Raw genomic sequence first — 26,065 nt, forward strand, 5'->3', positions numbered from 1 at the left:
TCGTCTTCATTGATTGCAATGGTGTTTGACTCTGTGTGTCACTCGCACATCGTTGAGGTGCTCAGAAGCAGGGGCTTGGACGACCACGTGGTCGTGTGTCAAACATGGAGATTTAATGTCACCCCTGTTGTTTAAGCTGGTGCTTGACCCTCTCAAACACATCGGCAGGGGGTTACCCCCTGGGTGATGGCCGGCAGGTCTGCACCCTGGCCTTTGCCGATGATCTGTTCCTGTTGGGCGAGTCCTGGAGGGGAATGTCCCGTAGTATTGCCGACTTGGAGATGTTTTGCCAGTTGACAGGGCTGCGCGTGCTGCCATGGATTCCTCACCTGCATGTCAGACGGGGTGTTCACCGTGAACCAATGCATGAGGTTAGTTGGTGAGGAGCTGCATATGGTGGGTCCCAGTAAGTCGGTTCGGTATCTGGGCGTCGGTATCTGACATTGTGAGGCCCAACCTGAAGGTGAAGTTGCGAGGTTGCGTCGTCTCCCATAGCCGGTCGGACCTGAAGCCGTCCCCGAGGGTGGCTATATGCAGGGCTATGCGTTGCCCAGGCTTGCCTACGAGGCGGATCAGGGTGGTCTGGGACAGGAGGCCCTCATGGAGCTGGACGGGATGATCAGGTGTGCGGTGAAGAGGTGGCTCCACCTCCCGGTGGGCTGTTATACTCCAGGACCAGAGATGGGGGCTTTAAGGTGGTGAAGATGGCTTGCCAGATCCCGTCAATCCAGTTACGATGCCCTCTCTGGAAGGAGTGGGTTACAGCCCGGCCAGGGGCATGACCGAGGGACCGGCGCATGTAGGTGTTGTGGGCACGGTGCCTTATTCCGTATGGGCAGGCGGAGACCTAGAGGGCACTGGCCAGGCTGTGCCGAGATAAGTAAAATCCTGGCACCAAACTGGAGGCGGGATGAGCCTGGACGTGCAGGGTCGGGGCTTGCAGGCCTTCTATGGAGACAGAAACAGCAATCACTGGCTGACAGACCCGGTATCGGTGGGACTTGTCACTATATTTTACCCAAATGTGTACCCCACCTGGTGGACCAGGGGCAGGTCGACCAGTTTGGTAGCCTGCAGTCACTGTCCTCATTTTCTTGGGCAGTGCCCAGCTGTCAAGGATACTCGTATCAGGCGACATCACAAGCTATGTGGCTTGCTGGCAGATGAAGCCGTAAGCGCCGGCTGGAGCTTCACCAAGGAAATGGTATGCCACACCCCAGTTGGGGCACCGCGTACACCTGACCTGGCGTTCACTAAAGACGGTACTGTGGTGGATGTCACAGTGAGGTACGAGATACTCCCTGTTGAAAGGGTTTGTGTTGAGGGCGACCAGGACGAATATGGTGAGGTTCTTTTGCTTCCTTCTGGGGGCGAGAGGGAAGTGGCATGAAGGGAATGTTGCTTGATGGGCCTCGGGTCGAGTAGGAGAAGGGTGTTTTCTAAACTCCTCAGCAGGAGGGCCCTCGTGTATTCTCTGGATTTTCTCAGGGACTTCTTCAGGGAAGACCAGGGGTGGGCCCCTGGCTGGTGGAGTACGGGATTGTTGACTGTCTACCCCGCCTAAAAAAGGTTGAAGCGGGATGCTTGACATCCATTAAAAAAGACTGGACGCTTTAATTGATGCTAAAGGGGGCAATACACTATTAAGAACTAAGGGTATGCAGACTTTTGAACAGGTCAGTTCATTATTTTCTTTGTTGCCATGTTTTGTTTTATAATTGTGCCATTCGGTTATGACCTACAGTTGAATATGAATCCCATAAGACATAAAATACATGTCTTTTTCCTGCTCACTCATGTTTTCTTTACAAATGGTACATATAATACCAATTCTCCCAGGGGATGCACACTTTTGAGCACAACTGTAACTTTATTTATGAGCATAGACTGTATGGTTACGAGTCCTTTATTTGGATGTCACTTGATTATAACGTTACTTGTCAGTGACTGGAGTTAGCTGAAGCGATAGCAGAAAAGACAAACCGCTAGGAGTGACATGAAAATGTATTTTCGTATGAGATGTTAATATTTTCTCTTCCACAGCCTCAATAATACCAAGGATGCAAAGTTTTTTTAAATAAATGTTGGTCAGGAGATTGAACCAACATCTCAGATCGAGGCATGCTTTGAAATTGCAACCCATTCAAAATCCAGGCGAAATTGCATTTTCCAAAACCTCTTTGTTAAATGCAGGCTTCTGTGGTTGTTCGGTGCCTGAAACAGCAACCTCTACTGGTCACCTTATTTAGTCATTTATTTGAAAAATGTGTTAACCTTACCAGTCCAGCACAATTGGTAGTGTCACTTGTTCCCACTTTTTAACTTGTTATTGTGCAAGATCGAATCCAGATCATGTTTGACTTATGTAAATGATTCTGTTTATTGTTCTTTGAATAATTTGTTTGATTGGGTGTATCTTATGACCCTCTTGCCTTAATAATACAAAACATTACAACTGATTCATAGCTGGAAAATGCTAGCTAGAAAGGCCAGAATAACATTGGATTCAAACCAAGAATTAAAATGTATCTTCAGAAAGCACACACCTAACCACTGGGCCACAAGGTCACGTAGGATACTTCGGAAAATACATCTAAATCAACATTAAACATGTGATGTTCTTTTTCCAAAGTCTGTTTGGAAAATGCAGGCTTCTGTGGTTGTTCAGTGCATTTGAATAAAACAACCTCCACTGGTCACTTTATTTAGTAATTTATTTTAAAAACGATGCTGTATATTGTTCTTTGAATAAATAATTTCATTTCAAGATTGTCATAACTTATGACAATCTTCCCTTAATAATGCAAAACATTAGAATGGATTCATAGCTGAAAAATGCTATCTGGAGCGGCAAGAAGAACATCGGATATGAACAGAGCATTTTAATTTCCCTTCAGAAAGCTCACACCTAACCACTGTGTCACAAAGTCATGTAGCATACTACGGAAAAGACATCGATGTCAACATTAAACGTGATATTTATTCCCGATCAGCAGACACCACTGTGCAGTGAGTTTAAAAGCCTAGAGAGAATTAACTGTTTTTCCACACATTTGACGAAAGTCTTGAGTATTTCAGAAAGCCTTCATTTCCCATGACTACCAAATAATACCAAGGATGCAAATGTTTTTAAATAATTTTGATCTGGAGATTGAACTAAATTCTCCAATCAAGGCTTGCTTTAAAATGTCAACCCATTCTAATCCATATGAAAGGGCCGAGACTTGCATTGATGTAATACCACGTGATTGACATCTGATCACATGCTTTTACTAAAGCCTCTTTGTAAAATGCAGGCTTCTATGGTTGTTTGGTACAGTTCGATGCCTGAGACTTTTGAACAGCAACCTCTACTGGTCACCTTAGAAATTTTTTTCAAAAAGGTTGTTAGCTTTTCAAGTCCACCACTGGCGAAGCTGTTAGGGTAGCTGACTTCCAATTTCTTAGCTGGTATAGTGCGAGATCTAATCCATATAATGCTTACATTTTTGAGTGCAAACGATATTGTATTGTATAATAATTAGTTTTAGTTTGTGTATCTTATGACACTCTTGCCATACAAAACATTACAACGGATGCAGAGTTGAAAAATGCTAGTTGGGGAGGCCAGAAAAACACACGATACGAACCGGGCATTACAATTCCCCTTTGGAAAGCACATGCCTAACCACAGCACTACAGAGTTTACCCTTTGGATAAAGTGGAAAAGACGTCTTTATGATCATTCAGCATTGGATATTTATTCTTAAGAACAGTGATTTACAGAAGGTAGAGAGATTATTGGGCCTAAAACATGCTTTTGGCACTGTGTACCATCCACAGTCCCAGGGAAAGGTAGAAAGGATGAACCAGAACTTAAAAAACAAGTTGGCTAAGATATGTGCCCAGACTAAATTGAACTGGGTGGATGCACTGCCACTGGCACTCATGACGATTCGATGCTCGTTAAATCAGACCACTGGGTTCACCCCATACGAGCTGCTGATGGGGAGACAGTTTCCAGGACCAGCCGCGGGGCCTGCGGTCCCGGAAGGGGAAAAGTGGCCCAAAGACCACAGAGTGTATTTTGATGAATTGCGAGCTCTCGTTTCAGAATTCACCAACAGAGTCGGAGAACGGAGGGACCTGCACCCGCTGCACCAGAACCTGCCCCAGGCGGAGTGGGTGTTGCTGAAGGTCATCAAGCAAAAGTGGTCGGAGCCAAGGTGGACGGGTCCTCATCAGGTGGTGGAGAGAACGAGCCATGCGGTCCGCCTGAGGGACAAAGGAGAGACCTGGTACCATTGGAGCCAGTGTACAACAGCACAGGAGCCAGGAAGGTCACTAAAGGACCTCATCTAAACCGGGAAGGAAGAGCTTTCCCCAGTGTGGACGGAAGGAGGACCAGCACCAGCCGGACCGGTGCCAGGAGCGGACCCCAGGACACGGCGGGACCACGAGCGAGTGAAGGAGACAAAGGACGGCGTCATGGCAATAGACTCTTAGGGGAAAGAACTGAAAAATACTGTAACAAAAGAGGGTATAGGACACCGAGTGGCTCATACCACTCGTACCAAGATGACAGGGTTACAGAGAAAGGTCTGGGGAGATGATAGTAGAATGAAATGGGAATTGGTGGAATAATGATGTGTGTTGTGTGTTGTTACAGGTTTCCCAGGTTGGCATCGGGTCTTCATTCCCCCAGCGAAGAGGTTCGCGACCCCACCTGAGGACACCTGTTTGAGGAAATTTGGGGGATTGAATTGGACTATGTCAAGGGGTCGCATATGAGCATTCTGGGATATATAATCCGCTGGAGGAATGGCTGACCTCGATGTTCGGCCAGTGGAGAGGTTTGATAATGTCTGTTCTTTTATCGCTTTCTACATTTGGTGCTATAATGGTTACTTGTGGGTTTTGTTGTATCCCATGCATAAGAGGGCTTGCCATGAGAGTGATCTCTACAGCCATTGAGAAGGCTCCAGGACCGCCATCAGGGATGCTGATGCCTCTACTGGAGCAGCATGACCCGGGAGAACTGGAGCTTGGCGAATAGGGGTGATCTCTCTGGGGAGAGATCAAAAGGGGGAATTGTAGATGTAGTGATTGTATGAGTTAGTGAACTGTTGTAACCAATGTAGATGTATTGATTATATAAGTTAGTGAATTGTTATAAGCTGTTGTAACCAATGGAACAAAATATTAAATGTTTGTAATATGAGCTGAACCTGAAGGAGCAAGTAGGAGAATAGGAAATCCTGTTTAAGCAGTTGCCGGGGAGAGAAAGATTTAGTATGTCTGTCTTTTGAGAAACAGGACACAGGTTAGAGACACACACACATAGTCTGACAGGCCAGACAGAAACCAGGAGGAGACAAGAAGATGTTTGCGTTTATCCTTATAAGGAATAGAATTGGAACTGGACCAATAGCACACTTGTTCTGTGAATTTAACAACTCTATCTTTTGGGCGTAGTAGAAGTATAAAATGATCTGTTGAATGTTGATCCTTAGACATTGTGCGGCGACACGTGTCTCCAGAAGCTTCTGTAATAAATGGACATATGATATGGTAATTGCCCTGACTCCCGGTGTTTTATTCTCCTTTCCAACAAACCAACTCGGGGAAGTGTTATACTTCAACAGTATCAATTGTCTTTCCAAATGCTTTAGAGAGTCCTCGGATGATTATGTTTGGAAGCATTTGACGCGTCTCTCTCTATTTGCAAATAATAAATAAACTGTTAAATTATGCCAAGAGAATTTTGTCTCTGTACTTCCTCCTTTAAGAGTTCTGATCGATAAAATTGCCATCACACTTTGGGAGCTCGTCCTTGGTTACTTATTCTGGTGTCTTGTAATCGTATCTTAGCGGGTTATCCGTGCACGACCGGTGACTGGGTCCCCGTGCCCAAATCCTCCCCCACTGGTGGACTGGCTGCAAAAAGGGTGAGAGTCAGGGCACCCGGGCTTAAATTTTGAACTCCGTAGGTAAGGGCACGATGCAGTTAAATATGGTTCGGATAATATGTGTTAGGGCACATTTAAAATCTGCAGACAAGGCTAGGGCCTTAAACGTCTCACTTACGGGGCCGACGGGTCTATTAACGATGTCAAGGCACGTTAATGGAGATGAAAGTGTTAGGGCACTTCTATGCGTTAGGGTGCGGGTATATGTGTTAGGGCACATTAAGTTTCAGTGGTTCTGGCTTGAGGGGCACGCTCACGTGTAATGAGATGTAATAATAAAAATGGGTTTGTTTCGCCGTGCATGTTTTTGCTGCATTTGATGTTGGGTAAGCGTTGTGGTACATATTTGGCGACAAAGTTAATGGGAAAGTTTGTGTGGGGTTTATTAATCTCTGTGTAGTTCCTCTTGCTCAGGTGGGATGGATCGTCCCTCTGACCGCCCCCACCCTCCCGGAGTGTTCCGACAGGCCGATTGCTGGGACTCCTTGGAGGTTTGCGTGGTCCCGTCCCGCCCGGCGACACTGCATCGTTGGAGAAAATTTCCCTACAATCGACGTAACCAACCCCGCTGGTGGCCGAGATAGCCCCCGATTGGTTTCGCTCTATAGACCTTTTCGTTGTGAACGTGGTGAAGTACACACCAGATCCGTAATCTCCAGTGTTTGCAACGACTGAGACCAAAGAAGACTACAGACCAGGGGTTGAGGAAGAGACTATGCAAACCGCTACGTTAAAATTTATGAAGCTACCGCTAGTAATTAGACTGGATATTGGATTTGGGAAGATACCAGTGAGAAGCAAGACAGCGGCTGTTTAGATGTATTGTTCCCGCAAGAAAAAAGACAGTTCCGGCTGCCTCTTTGGCCTCGCCGCGAGCGATCCAACGGGAACACGCAGGAACGCTGAACCGCCTGAGGGAGGGGTGCGGACAGTCAGAGGAGACGGCTTAGAGAGCATCTACCGGTGAGATCATTCCTTAACATAACCCTGTTTTCTCCTCTGATGAATTTAGATTAAACAGGATTTACACCTTTTTGTAGGATTTAGTAAACTAGGTGGTTGGTTTCGGTAAGTCACGATTGATGGATTTGAGAAAGTGTGGTAACTTGAGTTATTTTTAGGGTATTTCAGTTATAGTAACTGTAGTGAATAAAAGGCTGTTGATGTTCCGTGTCCTGATAGCACAGGTATCACTCCCATGCTCTTACCCTATTGTGGGATGATACGTTTTAAGCAGCTCTCTGTTGGTGGAATTGGTTTCTGTGCAACATTCTGTGCGAAATGCGAGAAAGATGTCTCGTTTGTTTTTCGACAGTAGAGGAATTGTGCCCCTGTGTCTCCTCGTGCAACCTGTATTATAGGTAGGGGAGATTCGGTCCTATGGGCTAGCGGTGAGCAGGACTCGGGTTGATTTCCAACCATGTAGGTAGGGCCCTGATGGCTTCGGGGCTATATCTGTTGCGCATCTATGTAGTGGGGTGTAACCAAATGCTGTGCTCAGAGGACCTCGCAGATTTTGTCTAAGCTCTATGTCCACCAATTTAAGAGACTGTAGGGAGTAGGGATTGCTCCTGTAAAATGCCAAAGTTGTTGGTCAGCTTGTGGTTTGAATTAGTAGTTGTGCTACTGAAGTTTGTGCTTGTTCTGTATGAGATTGTGGCCCGAGTCCCAGGCATTTTGTCAATATCACAATTTCGTCTCTGCTCTTTGCAGATGATGTTGTCGTGATGGCCCCTTCTAACCAGGACCTTCAGCATGTGCTGGGACGGTTTGCAGCCGAGTGTGAAGCTGTGGGGATGAAAATCAGTACCTCCAAATCCGAGGCCATGGTCCTCAGTCGGAAAAGGGTGGCTTGCCCACTTCAGGTTGGTGGAGAGTGCCTGCCTCAAGTGGAGGAGTTTAAGTATTTAGGGGTCTTGTTCACGAGTGAGGGAAGGATGGAACGGGAGATTGACAGACGGATCGGTGCAGCGTCTGCAGTAATGCAGTCAATGTATCGGTCTGTCGTGGTGAAGAAAGAGCTGAGCCGCAAGGCGAAGTTCTCGATTTACCAGTCAATCTACGTTCCTACTCTCACCTATGGTCATGAGCTTTGGGTCATGACCAAAAGGACAAGATCCCGGATACAGGCGGCCGAAATGAGCTTTCTCCGCAGGGTGGCCGGGCGATCCCTTAGAGATAGGGTGAGAAGCTCGGTCACCCGGGAGGAGCTCAGAGTAGAGCCGCTGCTCCTCCACATCGAGAGGGGTCAGCTGAGGTGGCTTGGGCATCTGTTTCGGATGCCTCCGGAACGCCTTCCAGTGTTTGGGTCTAATTGGGTTTTTGGGTTTTATACAAAATCTAACATGGTTATGATTGAGTAGAATACATCTTACCATTTTGAAATGGTTTAGCTAAGAAATAACTAATTTGATGGGATGAATCAGTGACTATGGGATTGTTAATGTTCAGTTTGTTTGATATTTGATTAGAAGTAATCATTTTAATCTAATGCATTACATAATAAGTGGGTAAAAAGGTGCAGGGAGCACATTTTATGTTATTCCTTACATGTTTATTTTATGTTTTAAGTTTGGCTATGTTTTACTTAATACTGAGAAAGTAATTCTGCATTAAGTTTTATTCTAGACAACCAAGTTGAGAAGTTTTACATAGTCTAAATTGTAAAGAGAGGTACAGACCCCCTGGAGTGCTCAACTCACTGACACAATCACCAGTCTGTGGTGTGAGGGGGCTGTTTGAAATGGGTTTTTGACTTTTTGAACTCTTTGCAAGAGAAACAGACTTACTGGTCACATTATCAAAATTGGGTATTCTAATTCGGCTACATTGAATACTTGGTGTTCATTATTCTGGTTCTGACTTGAAGGAACCCGAAAGTGTCAATTCCGTGTTTATTTACATACTCAATGACTCTTCATTATTTTTAAAGACAATTATACCTATGTACTTAATTTCTGTCATAGTAGGCAATCATTGGAATGTTAATGGTTAACAGATGTTTCTTTGTATGTTGAGACAAAAAGGTTTCCTTGCTATTGTCTGGCTTGATTTGTTTTTGTCAAGATAACACCACTCTGTCCTATGAGATTGGAATGTGTCCCTAATTGATAAGGGGACCATTCTTTCAGACTAGGGTCTGTTATCCTTAGGTTAGTAAACCATCCCCCACTCCAGGGTGAGCTCTGGGGAGATAGGGCATAAAGGGGGGGGTCATGATTTATGATAGAATTAAAGAGTGTCTTTGATGTGCTAGGATAATAAGAAAGAGAAATTGAGAAATTCACACTGAGTTTCATCTTGTAGAGAAATTAGGCTAAATAACAGTTATGTTAGCTGACCTTTGAGATGGTGTGAAATGTTTTGATTTGCAATAAGGTATTTGATCATTTATGTGAAACAATGTATACCAACTGAGATCTGTTTAGGTGAACTGAGAATTGTTCATGAACTACTCTTTGAGAGTGATACTTCAATGTAAGCAAACTATCTTAACTGATGATGAGTAATTGGAACAGTAATAGGTAATGGAAACTTTTGTTCTTCTGTTCTTTTTGTAGTTTTGTTATTTGTTGGTTGTTAAACAACTATAGAAAAGAGTGGGATTGTTATTTTGCTACACTAGCAGAACAGAAGCACCAGAAATGTTAAGGTTTTAACTATACTGTTACTGTTTACAGCTGTTCTAATCTATTTAGACAACGGAAGCAGAAAGACATTGGGAATATAGGTTTGAGTGTTGGTAGGACTGGGTTCTAATGCATTAGCAAGATGCAACAAGCTAATGTAATGGACATATTTCTGATTGTGTACTGCACAGTTGTAACTAATCTTCTCAAGGAGAATTCACTGACAGATACAGGACACTTGAAAGCGATTCAGCAATAAAGGACTGGTTGGAGCCCAGAGAGACTGAGTTTGGCTTAAAGGACAACTGTGAGGTGGGCTGAGATGAGATGGATCTCACACACACACACACACACACACAGACTGTCCTACAGCTACAAGCGGACTCTACCCTGGGGTGCCACACGTCTACAGTAATGCCTGGTTCCTGACAGCTGGACTAATTCTAGTCCTGATGATTCTGCCATGAGATGGAGAAGGCAACGTTTACTGGGGCGCAGAAGACCAACTGCACGACATCATGCCCCGCTGATTGGGTCCATACCAGATACTTTTCATCTGCTGTCCAGGTAGCTGAGAGAGGAACCTGGGATCGACGACAAATGCTACAGGAGGGCTTCAGTGTTTAAAGATAAGGTACAGTGAATTGAAGTCACTGAGGGAAAAGTGAATTTTCTGGTGCTAGTAACCATCACATCCGACCCGGCCTTCAGCTATAGAGCCTTTAGATAAAACTGGTCATCTTGGCATTTACAAGGGAGAAAACATAGATTCTCCTGACCTGGCTGATAAAGCAGCTAGAATGGAGACACCTAGAGCTTTGTCATGGTAACCTGCATTTGAGCTATGAAGGACAACACCTTAGAATATACATCTGACTTTACGTTCTGTCACACCGGCTAAATAGAGAGGCAAACAAGGCGCAGGTGTTTAGTATTCCGGTGATTGGGATCTGGATTGCTGGGTGCGTTCATGTGTATCGGGATGTGAGAGCGTAACGGTGGCAGGTGAGGAGCGCGACAGGGAGGGGCTGGAGCCAGAACAACGCGAGGACCTCACAGTTCAGGGGCAGTGATGAATGGAATGTAGGCTGGGCAGGGCCTTGGCTTGTTTAAGCAGTAAGAGAAACAGGCCTGTGCCATAAAACCGCCATTAGAAACTGTTCTCTAGGAGGAAGCTCTTGAACATTAATATTGCTTACATCCTACAGGTGAACAGAGCTCTATTCCTTATTGGGAAGAGCATAGTCAACTTAAGTCCCCATATAGTAACTGTCCATGTTGTTATATCTCAGCCTTTGACCGGGTTGTCTGGGCAACTAACATTCTATGATTTTCTGTCTCCTGGAGCTATTTGTGCAACCTTGCATTTTTAGACTACCTCATAGTGGCTAATATGCCTTGAATGTACATTCTGCTAATGCTAATTCCGTCATCTGTACTGTTGGAAGAAGATACAAGCTTGAAACTTGAAATGCATAATCAGAACAATCTGTCATGACGCTACTTTGCAAGTCTCTGTACTCATTCTCTGTCAGTATTGTGACTGTTGTTCCCATGGTGCCACATAATTAAACTTGAAATAATCAACTGTTATACCAGACTCTTACTCTTATTTGTATAAATCGCAAACATTTTCCATCTTCCACACTACCATACTGTATTAACATGAATATAAATAAATAGTATGCTGTATTTTTGTTACACACTTATATTTTATTTGTTACACTTTACAAAATTATCTTAGCTAACAGCATTGATACAAATCATATGTTATAGCTTTTAAACCAAAAACACACAATATATTTATTCCCTTTTCAGCAGATAATTTTATGTTGTTGATTGTTGGGTGAACATTTGGGGCGAATGATCACCAGATTGTAATGGGCTCTCAGTTTTCATGATGTTTAGTGAATAATGGTTGATAGAGAGGATATCAGAGTCTTATTTGCATAGTGATGATGCTCAGTATAGAGAGCACATGATTCAGTGATCTGGGAGTGTTTATAACACTGTGAGTTTAAAACTTCATGACTGAGAGCTGTCCTTCATGACAACTGAAACCACAACAACCATGACTTTTGTAGCCATCTTTATTTGGACACTTGCTTTTTGTTTCAAGGGTAAGATTTCTTAAATGTATTGTTGAAAAATAATTCTACGGAATAAAGTTTAGGACTATTTATTTCTGTATTTTATTTTCAATTATGAGTGTAATTATTTTTTTTTTCAGAATCCAGAGGTCAGGTCACTGTGACTCAGACTCCTGCAGTTGAAGCTGTTCTCCCAGGACAGACAGTCTCTCTGAAATGTAAAACCAGCAGTGATGTGGCTGGTTCAGGGTTCTTACCTCTTCTAGCCTGGTACCAACAGAAACCTGGAGGAGCCCCTAAACTCCTAATTTACTATGCTGAGACTCTTCAGTCTGGGACTCCACATAGATTCAGTGGCAGTGGAGATTATAGTGATTTCACTCTGACCATCAGTGGAGTCCAGACAGAAGATGCAGGAGATTACTACTGTCAGAGTGCACACAGTGGTAATGTGTTCACACAGTGATACAGAGCCGTACAAAAACCTCCCTCAGTCAGACTGCACAGTGACTGAACTGTTACAGCTGGGACCTACTGCAGGTGTTGAGGGGGAAGAGACAGTGACATGGAACACTGGTCAGTAGAGGTCAACTGTGAATAAGGTTAGAAAACATTCCTAAATTGCTTTCTCCATCATCATCAGTCATCATCCATTATCTGTTATATTATTATGCTACACAGTTTCAAACACCCACTACAGCACTGTACCACTATAGCATGTGGAGCCAATCACCATGGTGTGTGGGTGTTTGTTGGGTGCAGTCTTTAAAAAAACATGCCAAATATCCAGGTGAAATGCTCATAATGAAGTTTTATTTGAGTAATAAAAATTGTCCTTGGGATAATATTGGTGCAGGTACGTAACAAAACAGTTCCTTACAAAGTGTCTAAACAAACTGGTCACAAACTGGTCAAACTGAATCTCCTCCCTTTAGGGAGGACCCAGGATTCTTATCTTGAGCCTGGCAGATTAAACAACGATCTGCAGGTGCCAGGAGGTTGATCAAACCCAGGTGTGTTGACCTGTCGGGAGAAAGGTGCTCAACAGGTCAGGGCTTTGTCTCCATCTGCTGGCCACATACCATCCCTGTATTGTCCCATGGCTCCATATGTCACACGTTATACTTTAAACACTATACACAATACAAAATGCATTGCAGTTTAATGTTGCTAGGAAAGGCTATATGAGGTGAACAATGGAACCTCGGATCTTAAAGACATCGAAAGGTGCAATGTATACATCAACCTACAAGGACGGCTGTCCCTGCTTTTAGAGAGTTTAACCAAATGCATGGATCGATTGTGGCGACACCAATACGGTTAAATAGGGAACTTCACCTTCTCAGTAGTGCCTCCAATGTTGGATTGATTATGACCTCACCACAGAGATAACCACGTACTGCTTCTTAAGACTATGTGTTCCTTCTAATAAGGCCATCCGCTCATTCTAACAGTACTTTGTCTCTCTTGGTGGGCCAGGAAACCAGCAAACCCCTCCTATACTTATTACCAGTCTGGCACGTTGGCTTCATGTGCCCTGGTGAAAAGGGGTTGGGACAAACTTGTCAAACATAGGGTCTTCCAATTAAAACTTAGTCTTGGATGTTATTAGTCTGTTTTATACGTGGTATGTCAGTGCAGGTGAGGGTGTATATCAGGAGGTCTGTGTGGATACTACAGATGGTGTTTCATTTGAGATTTATTAACAGAATTGTATGGGCTGTTTATGGAAATAACTTTAAAAAACTTTGGTGATTAGTAGAACATAGGAGAGGATTTTAAAAATGTTTAACAAAGGGAGAATCAATTTAATCTGTATACTTTCTAATTAGTTTAAACCTATATTCATGAACCAGAATTTTATCGTAGATTAATACACATACTAATGGAATGATTGGGACCTGGTGTGAATGATTGAAGGCATGTGACACAAAACATGTCCGGGATGTGTTTGTGTAGTGCCGGGAACTGGAGGTGTACGGGACGGTGGCGCTGATCCTCACCGTAATGTGACAGTAGAAGCATTAAAATAAAGCAGATCAACAAACCAATGGTGAGAGGGATCTAGTATACTGCCACCACCTCAAAACAAATACACCTTAAATATTTTATTATTGTTTTAAACATATTTGGGAAACACTTAAAATAACAAAAATGGGCCAAATATTGTATTTAAGAAAATATAATTAATACTTCTAGAACTAAAGATTAACATTTTTAAAGTGTTGTTTGTATATTCCCTGTGTGAGGACAAGTGGGCTATATTGGTTTAGATGATTAGAAAATTGTCCTATTGTTGGCTGTAATATAAGATTTCAGCAACAAAAAAACATCCCTGGGTTACACCTAAGGAACACCACAGACCTTGCCAGGACCAGTCCACTAAAACCTGATGCCTCTGGGAATAACCTGAAATGTAATTTAAATTAAGTTAAATGTATGTATACATTTTTAAATACATCTCAGAATAAAAGGTGAAATACATAAAAGGTTGTTATTCCTTCCTGAATGACGCATTTTGAATAAAGTTAAATGCAATCGCCATATATTTATCACATTCCATATGCATTCTGCATTGCAAAAATATTTTCATTTTCTGTGTGGGTTGGGATGCAGCCCACCATTACCATGCTTGTTCATTCAGAGAACTGTAAGATTTTTTCTTATAGAGACCAGTAGAGGATATTTAGCCTAAATTGGGGAAAAAAACTATTGTCATTATGAACGCAACACTTGTAGAATAACCGTTCTGCAAATGTCATCATGAAGCGTTTCATAATTTATATGGTCTCAATTGTCCAGGGGAGGAATTTCATGTACAATGAGTTCTCCAATTGGAATTGGAAAGCAACCCCAGACTGCAATTATAACTTTGTTTCACATTCAGGTAATAATAGTATAATACGTTTCTCCTCCAATACCCAAAAGAAACATTATCCATTGTTTCAACATAACTTCCTTTCAGGGCACTCTCTGACCAGGTCAGGTTGGGCCGGGGCCTGTTAGGTACATGGGGTAGGACCTCCCTCTTCCCCTTTGGACCCAATTACCCCTACCTCTGTATTGCTGAACAGGATACTGCTGATTTTGTATCAAATATCCCGGAGGAGGTTTTGGATTTCGGAAATACTCTATTGGTTGCTGTTGGTAGTTCACCATTGGCCGAGGAACAATGTAATGTTGCTGGGGAAGGGGCTGTTGAAATTACTGTTGAGGTGGGTTGGCGTGTTCGAGCACAACGCTAATGGTTAGGAGCATGAAATCCTCACGCAAGGCTTCCTGGTGGCTGCTGCTATAGGTGTTGATAAGTCAGTATATGCTGGTGGGGGCAGGAAGTTAGGAGCAGAAGTTGTAGAGCTCAAAACTGGTCGGCCAAGGGAGGTGGGGGTTTGGTCATTGACTGGATTTCCCGAGGCTAGTGATGCGCAGGCTTGTTCATTTTCTGGGGATAACAGGGCTCCTTGTGTATCCTCCTCCATGCAGTTATAGGTAGCCACATTTCAAAATCTTGCAAAATGAAAGATACATTTGAAAATTCTAAACATTATGAATTTTCAAGTTCATACCTACCCAGAACATACAACAGTGCAAAGGTGATTAAAATAAGGATTGCACACTCCCAGGAATGTTACACATGATGGAAAATTTGCTTCCCTTCATAAAGGTACTAACAGGAGGTACGACAAGAAGGCGGATCCAATGATCTAACATGTGGTGTTTGCATCACATGTGGTGATCTAACATCATATGTGGTTTTGGCATCATATGTTAGATCACCACATATGCTGTTAGATCATATCTGGTATCTATGCCTCCTTACACACATAAATAGTAAGCAAACAGTTGGCAGGAGTAGAAAGGAAAAGAGTAGAAGGGAATAGGAGAAAGAAGGGGGAGACTTATCGACTTCTGGGAAATCTCTGAAATGGCCAGTCAAATGATGGCATCACAATGGGGGTCAAGAGCCAGGGGGACCTCCTGAATCACTGTTGGGGATTTAGGGAGAAATATGGGGATGAATAGGCCATAAGAAACAGCCACAACATGTCACAGCCAAATCACATAGAAAATTGGTTACATATTAGGACATTATGAACTGAAATCTATCATAATGAAATGACTCAATTGGAAGTAAGACGCTCAGAAACTATATGACATAGCCTAACATAATCTAATATATTGTATGTCTTGGGTAATCTATCTTATTGTACTCACCAAGTTGCTTGACTCACAGTCCATGATTTCTTCCAAAAGTCTATACTTTAAATGCTGAATATAGTTTCATGAACAGCGACAGCTATGCGTCTTGTGCAATAGTCAAGTCTGGTTGAAGATTTGTGGGTGTGGTGTGTCTGACGGTGATCGTTCAACAATTACCGTAAAGTGTGGCTTGTGTGCTCTCAACCTAGCGAGTTTCAAATCCATTGGTCGTCGTTTGAGGAAGATACATACTACCAAACACAAAAGCATGTCTTTGTTGACGTCGTGCGAAACATAGACCCAGATAGCAATGAGTCGGCGGACCACCGGCGATGTTCCTGAGACAGTAGAAGCGTCAGAATGGCGTAATCGCAAACAAGCTTTTGGCCCATGTCTTCACACTGGGCCAAAGCTTGATCTTTATCCTGGCATTTCGTTTGCTCTCTCTCGCGTGTCCGACAAATACTTACCACCGACAGCAGAGGTGACATCCAGAGTGAGAAACGGGTCGTCGATTGCATCTTGGAGGAGAAGCAGGCAGGACATGCCTTCATCTTCCAACTTCTTAAGCTTGTCACTCTTGACAAAGTTGATGACAAGGTCATAAAGTTCTGCTTCACTAAGTTTGGAATACTCCGGCGTCTCAGTCTCTGATCCATCTTCATACGTGGGGGCTCGTCCGGGATCCAAACGATCCATACGACCCTGCTACACTGAGCGCCACTGTGGGTTTTGGTGGGATTGTGGTGTGGCGGCAGTGGTGGTGAGATTGGTGTTCAGTATCGTCGTTCGCCAGGTCTAGGTCTGTAGGCAAGCGTGCGTAACATGGCTGCCTCGGTCATTTCTACATTTTGTGAGGCGCCTTCTGTTGGCCAACTGGTAGGGCTGCGGAAAGCTGACCTTTTCGCAATAGCTGGCCACTACGATATTTCCGTGCCAAAACAGGCCCTAAAGGCTGAGCTATTGGCACTAGTCAGACAGGGTTTAGTGGAAAAAGGCGTGCTGACCTTAAAGGACGAGGAAAGCGAGGGCTTGGACTCTGGAGAGGAGGCTGGTAAGAAGGGAGCTGCTGTTTCTGTCTCCCCTGCACGGTCGGAGGACGGTGCACGGGAGGGAGTTATTGGCGCCCCCCTGACACTGCCTAAGTTTGACCCGTTGTCTCCTCAGTCGAATGGTTCCGGATCTGGTTCAGCAACCGCCGGCTCAAGGTGAGGGTAGCCCGGTTGGAAAGGGAGCTGAAAGACAGGGAACAGGCCAGACGAATGGAATTTGAATTAGAGATATGAAAGAAGGAGATAGAGGCTGAAGCTGACAAAGAGGTGAGAATAAGGATTCGACAGCTGGAGTTAGAGGCAGGTTTCAGTATGTCACCTTCCCGTCAGCAGGCCCAGTTTGATGTAAGCAAGAATATTGCTTTGGTGCCACCCTTTCGGGAGGCCGAAGTGGATAGCTACTTCTCCGCCTTTGAGCGTGTGGCCGCTGCACTACATTGGCCACAGGATGTTTGGCCTCTCCTCCTCCAATGTAAATTAACTGGGAAGGCCCAGGAAGTGGTAGCCGCACTCTCCCTGGAAGACAGTTTACAGTATGAGTTAGTAAAGGCAACGGTACTGAGGGCGTATGAATTGGTTCCAGAAGCCACAGACCAATGCACTACACCTTGCAAGACGCTGGAGCTGACTGACATTCAGTGCCAACGATTTTTTCTGTATGTCCCAGATTAGCAACCGCAGATCGTCTAAGGTAGCCATCTCAACTGGGTTCTTGTAACGTTGACTCTCTGGATGACGCACCAGGGCAGACTTCCCTGAAGTTCAGGATACAAGATAACACTGCTGCGGTTGACACCTTCAGATGACTGGAACTGGAGTTTAATCCCGGACGGGCCCCCAATTGTTACCGGCCCCAGGCCTAGGGGTTACCTGGGCCAGTAGCAAGTGCCACACAGGCAATTTAGTCTGTGGAAGCAGAAGAGAAGCAGCACACATTTTAGTGCATTCGTTCTGAGCACATATTTATTTCTGCGCAAACTCAGGACCGTTGCCTCCCTAAAGCATCTCCGCAGCAGCACCTATTGGTCAGGTGGAGTAACTACAGTTTTATAACTGGTAAGACAATTGTTAAAATAGTACACAATGTTAAAAAAAAGGGGGGGGGTGTCTGATAATAGAATTACCTTTTAATAGATGACATTTTCTCCTACATCACAATGGTGGAAGTGTAGAGGAACCAGGCACAGGCTTGCTTGCATTCGATAGCTCGTTTAATGAAAGGAACACCGAATACGAATACATACACTGACATGAATCAAAAGCGCTGACAGATAACAGCGATACACATACGGACTCACCAGGGACATGTAACAACGAACAATACCACAGGACAGTTAGAGGGCTCCTTTATTCAAACACATAATGACACAAGGGGAATCAGGTGTGAGTAATCAAAGACAATAAAAGGTCCAGGATGTGTTCGTGAAGGCTGGGAAACATAAAGGCACGGGAAAACATGAATACCGGCACATGAGACTGTCACCGGCTACACTGTGACAATTGGTAATATACAGTTCCGAAAAATATTAAGAGACCACTGCACCTTTTCCGGAGCTGTATGTACCATTTGTAAAGAAAACATGAGTTAGCAGGCAAAACGCATGTCTTTTATGGGATTCACATTCAACTGTAGGTCCTAACAGAATGGCACAATCAAAAAAACCAAACATGGCAACAAAGAAAACATGTACTAACCCCTGTTCAAAAGTCTGCAAACCCTTAGTTCTTAAACCCTTCAGGGCCCAAAGGGATTTCGGATGTATTTCACTACTTGACCATTTTGGGTTCTAGATTCATTTCTGTAACAGATATCATTAAGTATATCCCTGTATTCACAACACCCTCAGCTACTATAATAACACATAAAAACAGACTTCTGGCTCACCATTTAGAAAACTCATCTGTTGGAAAGACAAAAAAAAAAAATCTGGAAAAAATTTCTGCCATTCAGTATGATATTTATTTTTAGGTTAAAGTTTTGTTTTAATGGTATTCCCTGATAGTTCCAAGCCTTTACTGTCATATTACATTGAATTGGGTTGAAACTAATGAATAAAACAAATAATACAAGGTAAAAAATATAGGCACCCCAAAAAAATATGGTTCTTCTACCTAGAAACAAAACAGAATGAAATGAATTATAAAGAAATTAAATCAATTCTGTCTGCATCTAATGACACCAACCGGCCACCAGATGGCATGAGATCGGTAGCCCAGTTTGGACTTTTCAAAAACCCAAGAACATCCTCATACTATGTTGACAGAATAAAATTTTTATATCATATTTATAAAACAAACAATGTATTACGGTTCAATACATCATAAATACATCATCAATGTACACCATTGTAATCCCTATAGTCTTTACACATTAGCCTTTCTAAGCTGCAAGGTCAATGTCGTTGCCTGGTGACATGTTTTACTCTTGCAATGCCTCCAGGTCATGCAAAGTCGTTGTTCGTCTTGCATGAACTGCACTTTTGAGATCTTCCCAGAGTGGCTCGGTGATATTAAGATCAGGAGAAGTCCAACAGTGTCCCATGCGCAGCTTTCGTGCAGAAGAATGCAAATTGTCTGCCAATATTTTCTGATAACATGCTGCATTCATTTTGATTATCACAGCTATGTGATAATCAATGGCTTCATATGATCACTATCCTTAAATAAAAGACAGTTTTTCTGTATGATCAATCATATTATCAATATCAATGCCGCAATTTCTGCCAGGGTATGCAAACTTATGAGCACAACTGTATGCTTTATGATCGTGAGAAGGTGCTGTTTGTATACAAGCTAACACATGTAAAGTAAAATATATTCAAATAATTGAAGCCTACCCCACAATAGATTCAAAACAATAATTTGCATAATCCATCTGCCCAGTTCCTCATATAGTGTTTATAGCCCAGTGGGTTGAAAACTTCATGACTGAGAGCTGTTCTTCATTACTACTGAACACACAACAACCATGACTTGTATGGTCATCTTCATCTGGACACTTGTCCTCTGCTTCAAAGGTAAAGAACATTTGGTTTAATCTTTATGTAATGAAAAGTAAAATATGTGAGTAACCTGAAAGTTACTAATATCTAATGATGTACAATTATTATTTTCTCTATTTCAGAATCCAGAGGTCAGGTCACTGTGACTCAGACTCCTGCAGTTGAAGCTGTTCTCCCAGGACAGACAGTCTCTCTGAAATGTAGAACCAGTAGTAATGTGTATGGTCGTTGTTGGAATGGTCAGTCATCATATGACCGTCAGTGTCTAGCCTGGTACCAACAGAAACCTGGAGGAGCTCCTAAACTCCTAATTTACTCTGCTAATATACTTCAGTCTGGGACTCCATCTAGATTCAGTGGTAGTGGATCTGGGAGTGACTTCACCCTGACTATCAGTGGAGTCCAGACTGAAGATGCAGGAGATTACTACTGTCAGAGTTACCATGAAATCAACAGTAAAGCTGTGTTCACACAGTGATACAGAGCCATACAAAAACCTCCCTCAGTCAGACTGCACAGTGACTGAACGGTTACAGCTGGGACCTACTGCAGGTGTTGAGGGGGAAGAGACAGTGACATGGAACACTGGTCAGTAGAGGTCAACTTTGAATAACGTTAGAAAGAGTCGTTCATATCACATGTTCTCCATCATCATTAGAATCACACATGATGATTGTGACTTGTTACATGGTGTAGAATTGCACCCATGAAGTTATTTCATGTTTTGAAACATACTAGAGTTGGTAAATAATGCCACTTGCAACACCAGTGTTGGAGGGGTTCATTCCCACAAGTAGATACACTCATGCTGACAGTTGTGATAAGTGGTGCAGTTTGTGGATAAGATTGTCTGCTACATAACTTAGAATGCTGAGGTGATGATACATCCTCTGAAACTATCTGACCTCTCACCTGTCAGGAATCTCCAAAACAATGACCTTCAGCACCATCTTCATCTAGATATTTTACCTCATAATTATCTTAATTTTAACAATCATCACTATCATGGTTTGTTAAATTACACATGATCGGAAAGTGAAAATGTGTTGTTCTAGAAATTAATGGTCTTGAGTCTGAAGTTCTATAGAGGTCTTTAATTATTTTCGTGCATGGGAAAAAGAAAAAAACTGTCAAACAGGATGGGTGAAACTCAAGTTGTTCAAAGTATCTAGATACAACAAGCTGGTTTTATGGGCCCATAGTAGTTGGCTACTCCCCCTTAAGTATACAGTCATCCCTATAAATGGAAAAAACATCCATAATCTGCTCAGTCTTTTCTCCCTACTTCTATTCATTCATATAGAATTTACAAACTATTAATGCTATAGTACATGGCAATGAAATAGAAAACAATAACATAAACTAATACCAAAGAAAAACACCACTGCCAGCTGTCTATAGAACAATGTTAATAACAACAAAATGTCATACTTTTGTTCTCATGTTCAAAGTTCCACCACATTGTGCAATACCATCAGCCATGCAAATCAAATCCACATATCCATATATCGTTTCTGATTATCCAACATTAGATTAACTCACTTCATAAACAGGTTACTTAACATGAATCAAACCTGATGCTGGGCTGAAACATGAGAAACATGCTTTGTACATACGCTATCTACAAGAAATATAATACCCATTTTAGTGGCATATCTGGTATGTTTCCCTCATTAAAACCACCATGGATGTTAAAACGAAGCACTCACATCTAGACCAGTCCAGGTTATATCCAACAGTGTTCAACAGCTAGTCTGGTAGCTGTGGGAGTAAAACTGAGATTTCCATAGACAGGGCTGGTTGTTATGGTAACTAAATGTTCACCTTGTTCCAAGGATGTTGAGAAGACTGTGATTGTCTTAAAGTTGTGGTACTAGTAATATTATGTGTGAAAATGTAAGAAAAGGGCTAAAATCAGGTATGATCACACTCGTGAGTCTGTGATGAAATGTTTAATTGTCATGCCATGTCAGTGAGATCCAATGCCTTCCTAATCTCTTTAATTCACTATAAATTGTTATTATTTTACTTGTTGTGTCCCCAACTCAGTCCAGTATGTGTGTTCATACAACTAATACAAAGTTTTAGTTAATAACATTCATTTTTTACATTCATTATTTACATTTTAGTAAATAACATTCATATTCAAATGTGTCATGTTATTAAGGAGCCCATGTCTATTTTTTAAATGAACAGAACATAATCCGAGGCCATGGTCCTCAGTCGGAAAAGGGTGGCTTGCCCACTTCAGGTTGGTGGAGAGTTCTTGCCTCAAGTGGAGGAGTTTAAGTATCTAGGGGTCTTGTTCACGAGTGAGGGAAGGATGGAACGGGAGATTGACAGATGAATCGGTGCAGCTTCTGCAGTAATGCGGTCGATGTATCGGTCTGTCGTGGTGAAGAAAGAGCTGAGCCGCAAGGCGAAGCTCTCGATTTACCAGTCAATCTACGTTCCTACTCTCACCTATGGTCATGAGCTTTGGGTCATGACCGAAAAGACAAGATCCCGGATACAGGCGGCCGAAATGTGGGTGGCTGGGCGATCCCTTAGAGATAGGGTGAGAAGCTCGGTCACCCGGGAGGAGCTCAGAGTAGAGCCGCTGCTGCTCCACATCGAGAGGGGTCAGCTGAGGTGGCTTGGGCATCTGTTCCGGATGCCTCCTGAACGCCTTCCCGGGAACGTGTTCCGGGCCCGTCCCACCGGGAGGAGACCCCGAGGAAGACCTAGGACACGCTGGAGGGACTAGGAGACATCCTTGACCGGCACGGGTGGATTAGAGGGGTACTCGTAAATCTGTATAACCCTTTAGTGTCTCTGTTGATTATCCAGACATTGTTTCTCCTCAGGAGTTGAGAAGGATAAGGTGGGGGGACAGCCCGCCCTTTGGGTAAACTCTTATGTGACAAGACCAGAGCACATGAGCGGAGTGGAGAGGTGAGAATCTCAGCTCATCGCTCACGGAACTGTTCACCCCTCCGCTCAAAGCTACATCAGGCCACTCCGCTCATTATCGCTCAGCGCTCAACGCATTTGCTTCATGCTCCACTCAAATCGCCCCCCGCTCGCACCAAAAAAGGAAAAAAATCTACATGTAGATTTCACTTTTAGCTCAGACCACAACATTTAAAAAAAATGCTACATCCAGCTCTCTTTTTTCTTTCCTTTGTTATTGTTGGGCCTTTGCGCACAGTGAAGAAACTTTTGAATTCCTCAACCGTTTTCTTTTGTTTCTGCTCCTCCTCTCGCTCTATTAAATACAAATTCAAGGACGACACAAATTAAATAAAACGAACCATTAGGCCTACTTGAATGACAAAACGAATTTGTTTACAAGTTAAGTATTCAATTTGCTAACCTTTTGCTGTCTTCCCAATGTGTTCACGTAGCACACTTTCGTGTTTTCGAGGGGTGTGTCTTTTCAGATTCCCAAATGAATCTTTACTTACAAAAACGATGTCTCCACATTCGTTTTCTTGTACCACATTATCATTGTTAGTTCATTTTATTTTAATACTACACCTGTATGACTTTTCATTTTCTCTTTTGAAGTACTTTTTGAACTTATGTCTACTGTCTGTTGTACTGTGTGTTGATGACTTTGCAAGACACAGATGGATTCTGGGTCAGGCCCGACTGAGCATGCTTAGATTCGAGTTTGAGAGGAGCTGGAAATAGGGCGCTCGCTCAGTCATTTAAAAATGCCGCTCTGCGCTCTGTCCAAAATCCGCCCGCTCCCGCTCCCCGCTCGCTCCCAATCACATGCTCTGGACAAGACAGATGGCAGCATCTTACCACACCCCTTTTTCTATGTAATAAATACGGATTGTTCATGTATGGAGTCAGAGACTCCTCGGATGATTATGTATGTAAGTGTTGGACGCGTCTCTCTTATTTGCAAATAATAAATAAACTGTTAATTTGTGCCAAGAGTATTTTGTCTCTTTAATTCCTTCTTAAAGAGTTCTGATCGATAAAATTGCCATCACAGCATCTCTGCTTAGACTGCTGCCCCCGCGACCCAGCCCCGGATAAGCGGAAGAAGATGGATGGATTGTTATAATTTCATTCATCCTCATATTCACACCCAGTGTTAGATTCTGTCAATTTTTCATCCATAAACAAAATAAATGCAACTGGTAGTCAGGGGGGAACTATCTTTATTCAGCATGCGTCCAAGATGTTGATCTTCCATTGTTCTTTCATGTTCTTCAGTAATTATGAAGTTAACACAGTCTTTTATGCCTGGACACATATGAGGCGGTCAGTGATCATAGCCAACCATTACACAGTCCATTATCCTCCAATAAGAACAGTTTATCCAACAAAATACCTTTGTACGGTATGTTAACACTTCATGACAGAGAACTGAACACACAACAACCATGACTATTACAACCAACTTCATCTGGACACTTGCTCTCTAATTCATGGGTAAATTTTTTTGAATGTATTGTTGAAAAGTAATTTAATCTACACAAAGGAATAATGTTAAGAGTTATTATGTATATATGGGATATATTGTTACTGTAGTTAATTTTTTTAATGTGTGTGTATTATTTTATGTTTCAGAATCCAGAGGTCACTGTGACTCAGACTCCTGCAGTTGAATCTGTTCTCCCAGGACAGACTGTCTCTCTGAATTGTAGAACCAGTAGTAATGTGGATGGTACTTGTACCAATGGACAGTCGTGGGGCCATCAGTGTCTATCCTGGTACCAACAGAAACCAGGACAAAACCCCAAACTCATGATCCTCCCAGGAAACACACTCCATTCTGGGACCCCATCTAGATTCAGTGGGAGTGGGCCTGGGAGATCATATTTTCTCCATCATCATTATCATCATTGTAGTCATTATTATATACAAATATTGTAATTGTTAGTTATTTTAATCAATTAAATATTTAACAGTAAGTTGCTAGCTGGGGATGATGTGGTCATAAGAGGGCCAGATTGGACATATAGCCATAACACCAGGATTTACACCCCTACTCTTAGGATAAATGCTGCAAAATCTTTAGAGCCAAGACACCATTTTACTCTCCCATGAAAAAGTAAGCGCCCATACAAGCCAATATCTTCTTCAGTGCTTTTGTGTTTTGATCTTCATAGCAGATAGAAGACTGCCCCTTACTGGTCCTTTAACTCTCCTTTCAGCAACATCTCATCTTCCATCCAGGGACCAACAAGGACCGACTCTGTTTAGCTTCATATACAAACCATCAGTGGGATGCAGGGTCCTATGTTGTTGTCATCATCATCATGGTTGTGACTTTTTACATTTGTCATGTTCTGAAAGTGCATCTACAAAGTTAATGAAAGTATTGAAACACACATTATCAGCCTACATGAGTGAAGGTCATCATCTAGCATTTAATGAACTGTCATGAACAGGTTTCTTGTCACAGTTGATGAGGCAGGACACAAGCGCAGAGACAACAGGGACATTTAATAAAATTATTTGAACTATAACCAAAGGAAACATGACACACTGGGAATGGAGGAACTTACATAGGAACAATGATTATGGAAACAGGTGAGGGTGATTAACAACAGAACAGGTGTCCATGATCCAAACGAGGGAGAGAGGGCTTTGGATCTCACTGGCACGACAAGCCTGCAATGCCAGGATGTGACATTATGCTGGTCTGAACACAAGACACATGTACAGTATATACACTGTCTAATATGAAGGACACATGTTATCTGTAATTTATTACTTAGTGGCGTATCTGGTATGTCTCCATCCCTAAATCCACCACAGAGGTTAAAATCAGTCCCTCACATCTGGACCCATTGAGGGGATTTCAGAAGCTGAACATTCTCAACTGTTGGACTAGTGGCTGTGGGAGTGAAACTAAGATTTACATAGACAGGGTTGGGTGGTTCTACATGTCCCAGAATAGAGCAGCACTGTCACCAGATGTTCACCCTGTTCCCAGGAGGTTGGAGGTAGAGAAAACTGTCACTATCTTTAAGTTGTGATATGAGTTATAAAATACATATAGCTAAATGCAGGTGTGATTATCACACTTTTGAGAGACCAAGGTAGTGATTAATTGTTCTTATTGTTCTACTATAAGTCTATTCAGTCATGTCTTTTATTCAAGAATATCAAAAACATTCAGAAATAGATGAATGCAAA

The 26,065-nt window shown here is 42.8% G+C and overlaps 1 protein-coding gene and 4 gene segments (V, D, J or C); 3 read left to right on the top strand and 2 right to left on the bottom strand.

The window, feature by feature from the left end:
• Window positions 1–26,065, top strand: part of LOC105008451 — a 966,635-nt gene that overhangs the window by 600,676 nt on the left and 339,894 nt on the right.
• LOC106024145 overlaps window positions 1–26,065 on the top strand; it is a 458,405-nt gene that overhangs the window by 275,248 nt on the left and 157,092 nt on the right.
• LOC117593618 overlaps window positions 1–26,065 on the bottom strand; it is a 530,161-nt gene that overhangs the window by 242,463 nt on the left and 261,633 nt on the right.
• Window positions 1–26,065, top strand: part of LOC105009329 (Ig kappa chain V-III region MOPC 63) — a 784,483-nt gene that overhangs the window by 146,039 nt on the left and 612,379 nt on the right. The window contains exons 1-2 of one of the 5 annotated variants that reach the window (XM_034289340.1): window positions 19,833–19,936; window positions 20,044–20,386. The exons of the other annotated variants lie outside the window; for them this stretch is intronic. Of the exons in view, the coding sequence (XP_034145231.1) occupies window positions 19,888–19,936; window positions 20,044–20,386 (392 nt within the window). The 5' untranslated portion in view covers window positions 19,833–19,887. Of the gene's footprint in view, window positions 1–19,832; window positions 19,937–20,043; window positions 20,387–26,065 lie in introns of those variants that run through there. 5 annotated transcript variants of the gene reach the window in all.
• The window catches only part of LOC114829915, a 587,221-nt gene that overhangs the window by 84,501 nt on the left and 476,655 nt on the right, over window positions 1–26,065 (bottom strand).

This window comes from Esox lucius, chromosome 21 (genome assembly GCF_011004845.1).
Source record: "Esox lucius isolate fEsoLuc1 chromosome 21, fEsoLuc1.pri, whole genome shotgun sequence".
NCBI lineage: Eukaryota > Metazoa > Chordata > Actinopteri > Esociformes > Esocidae > Esox > Esox lucius.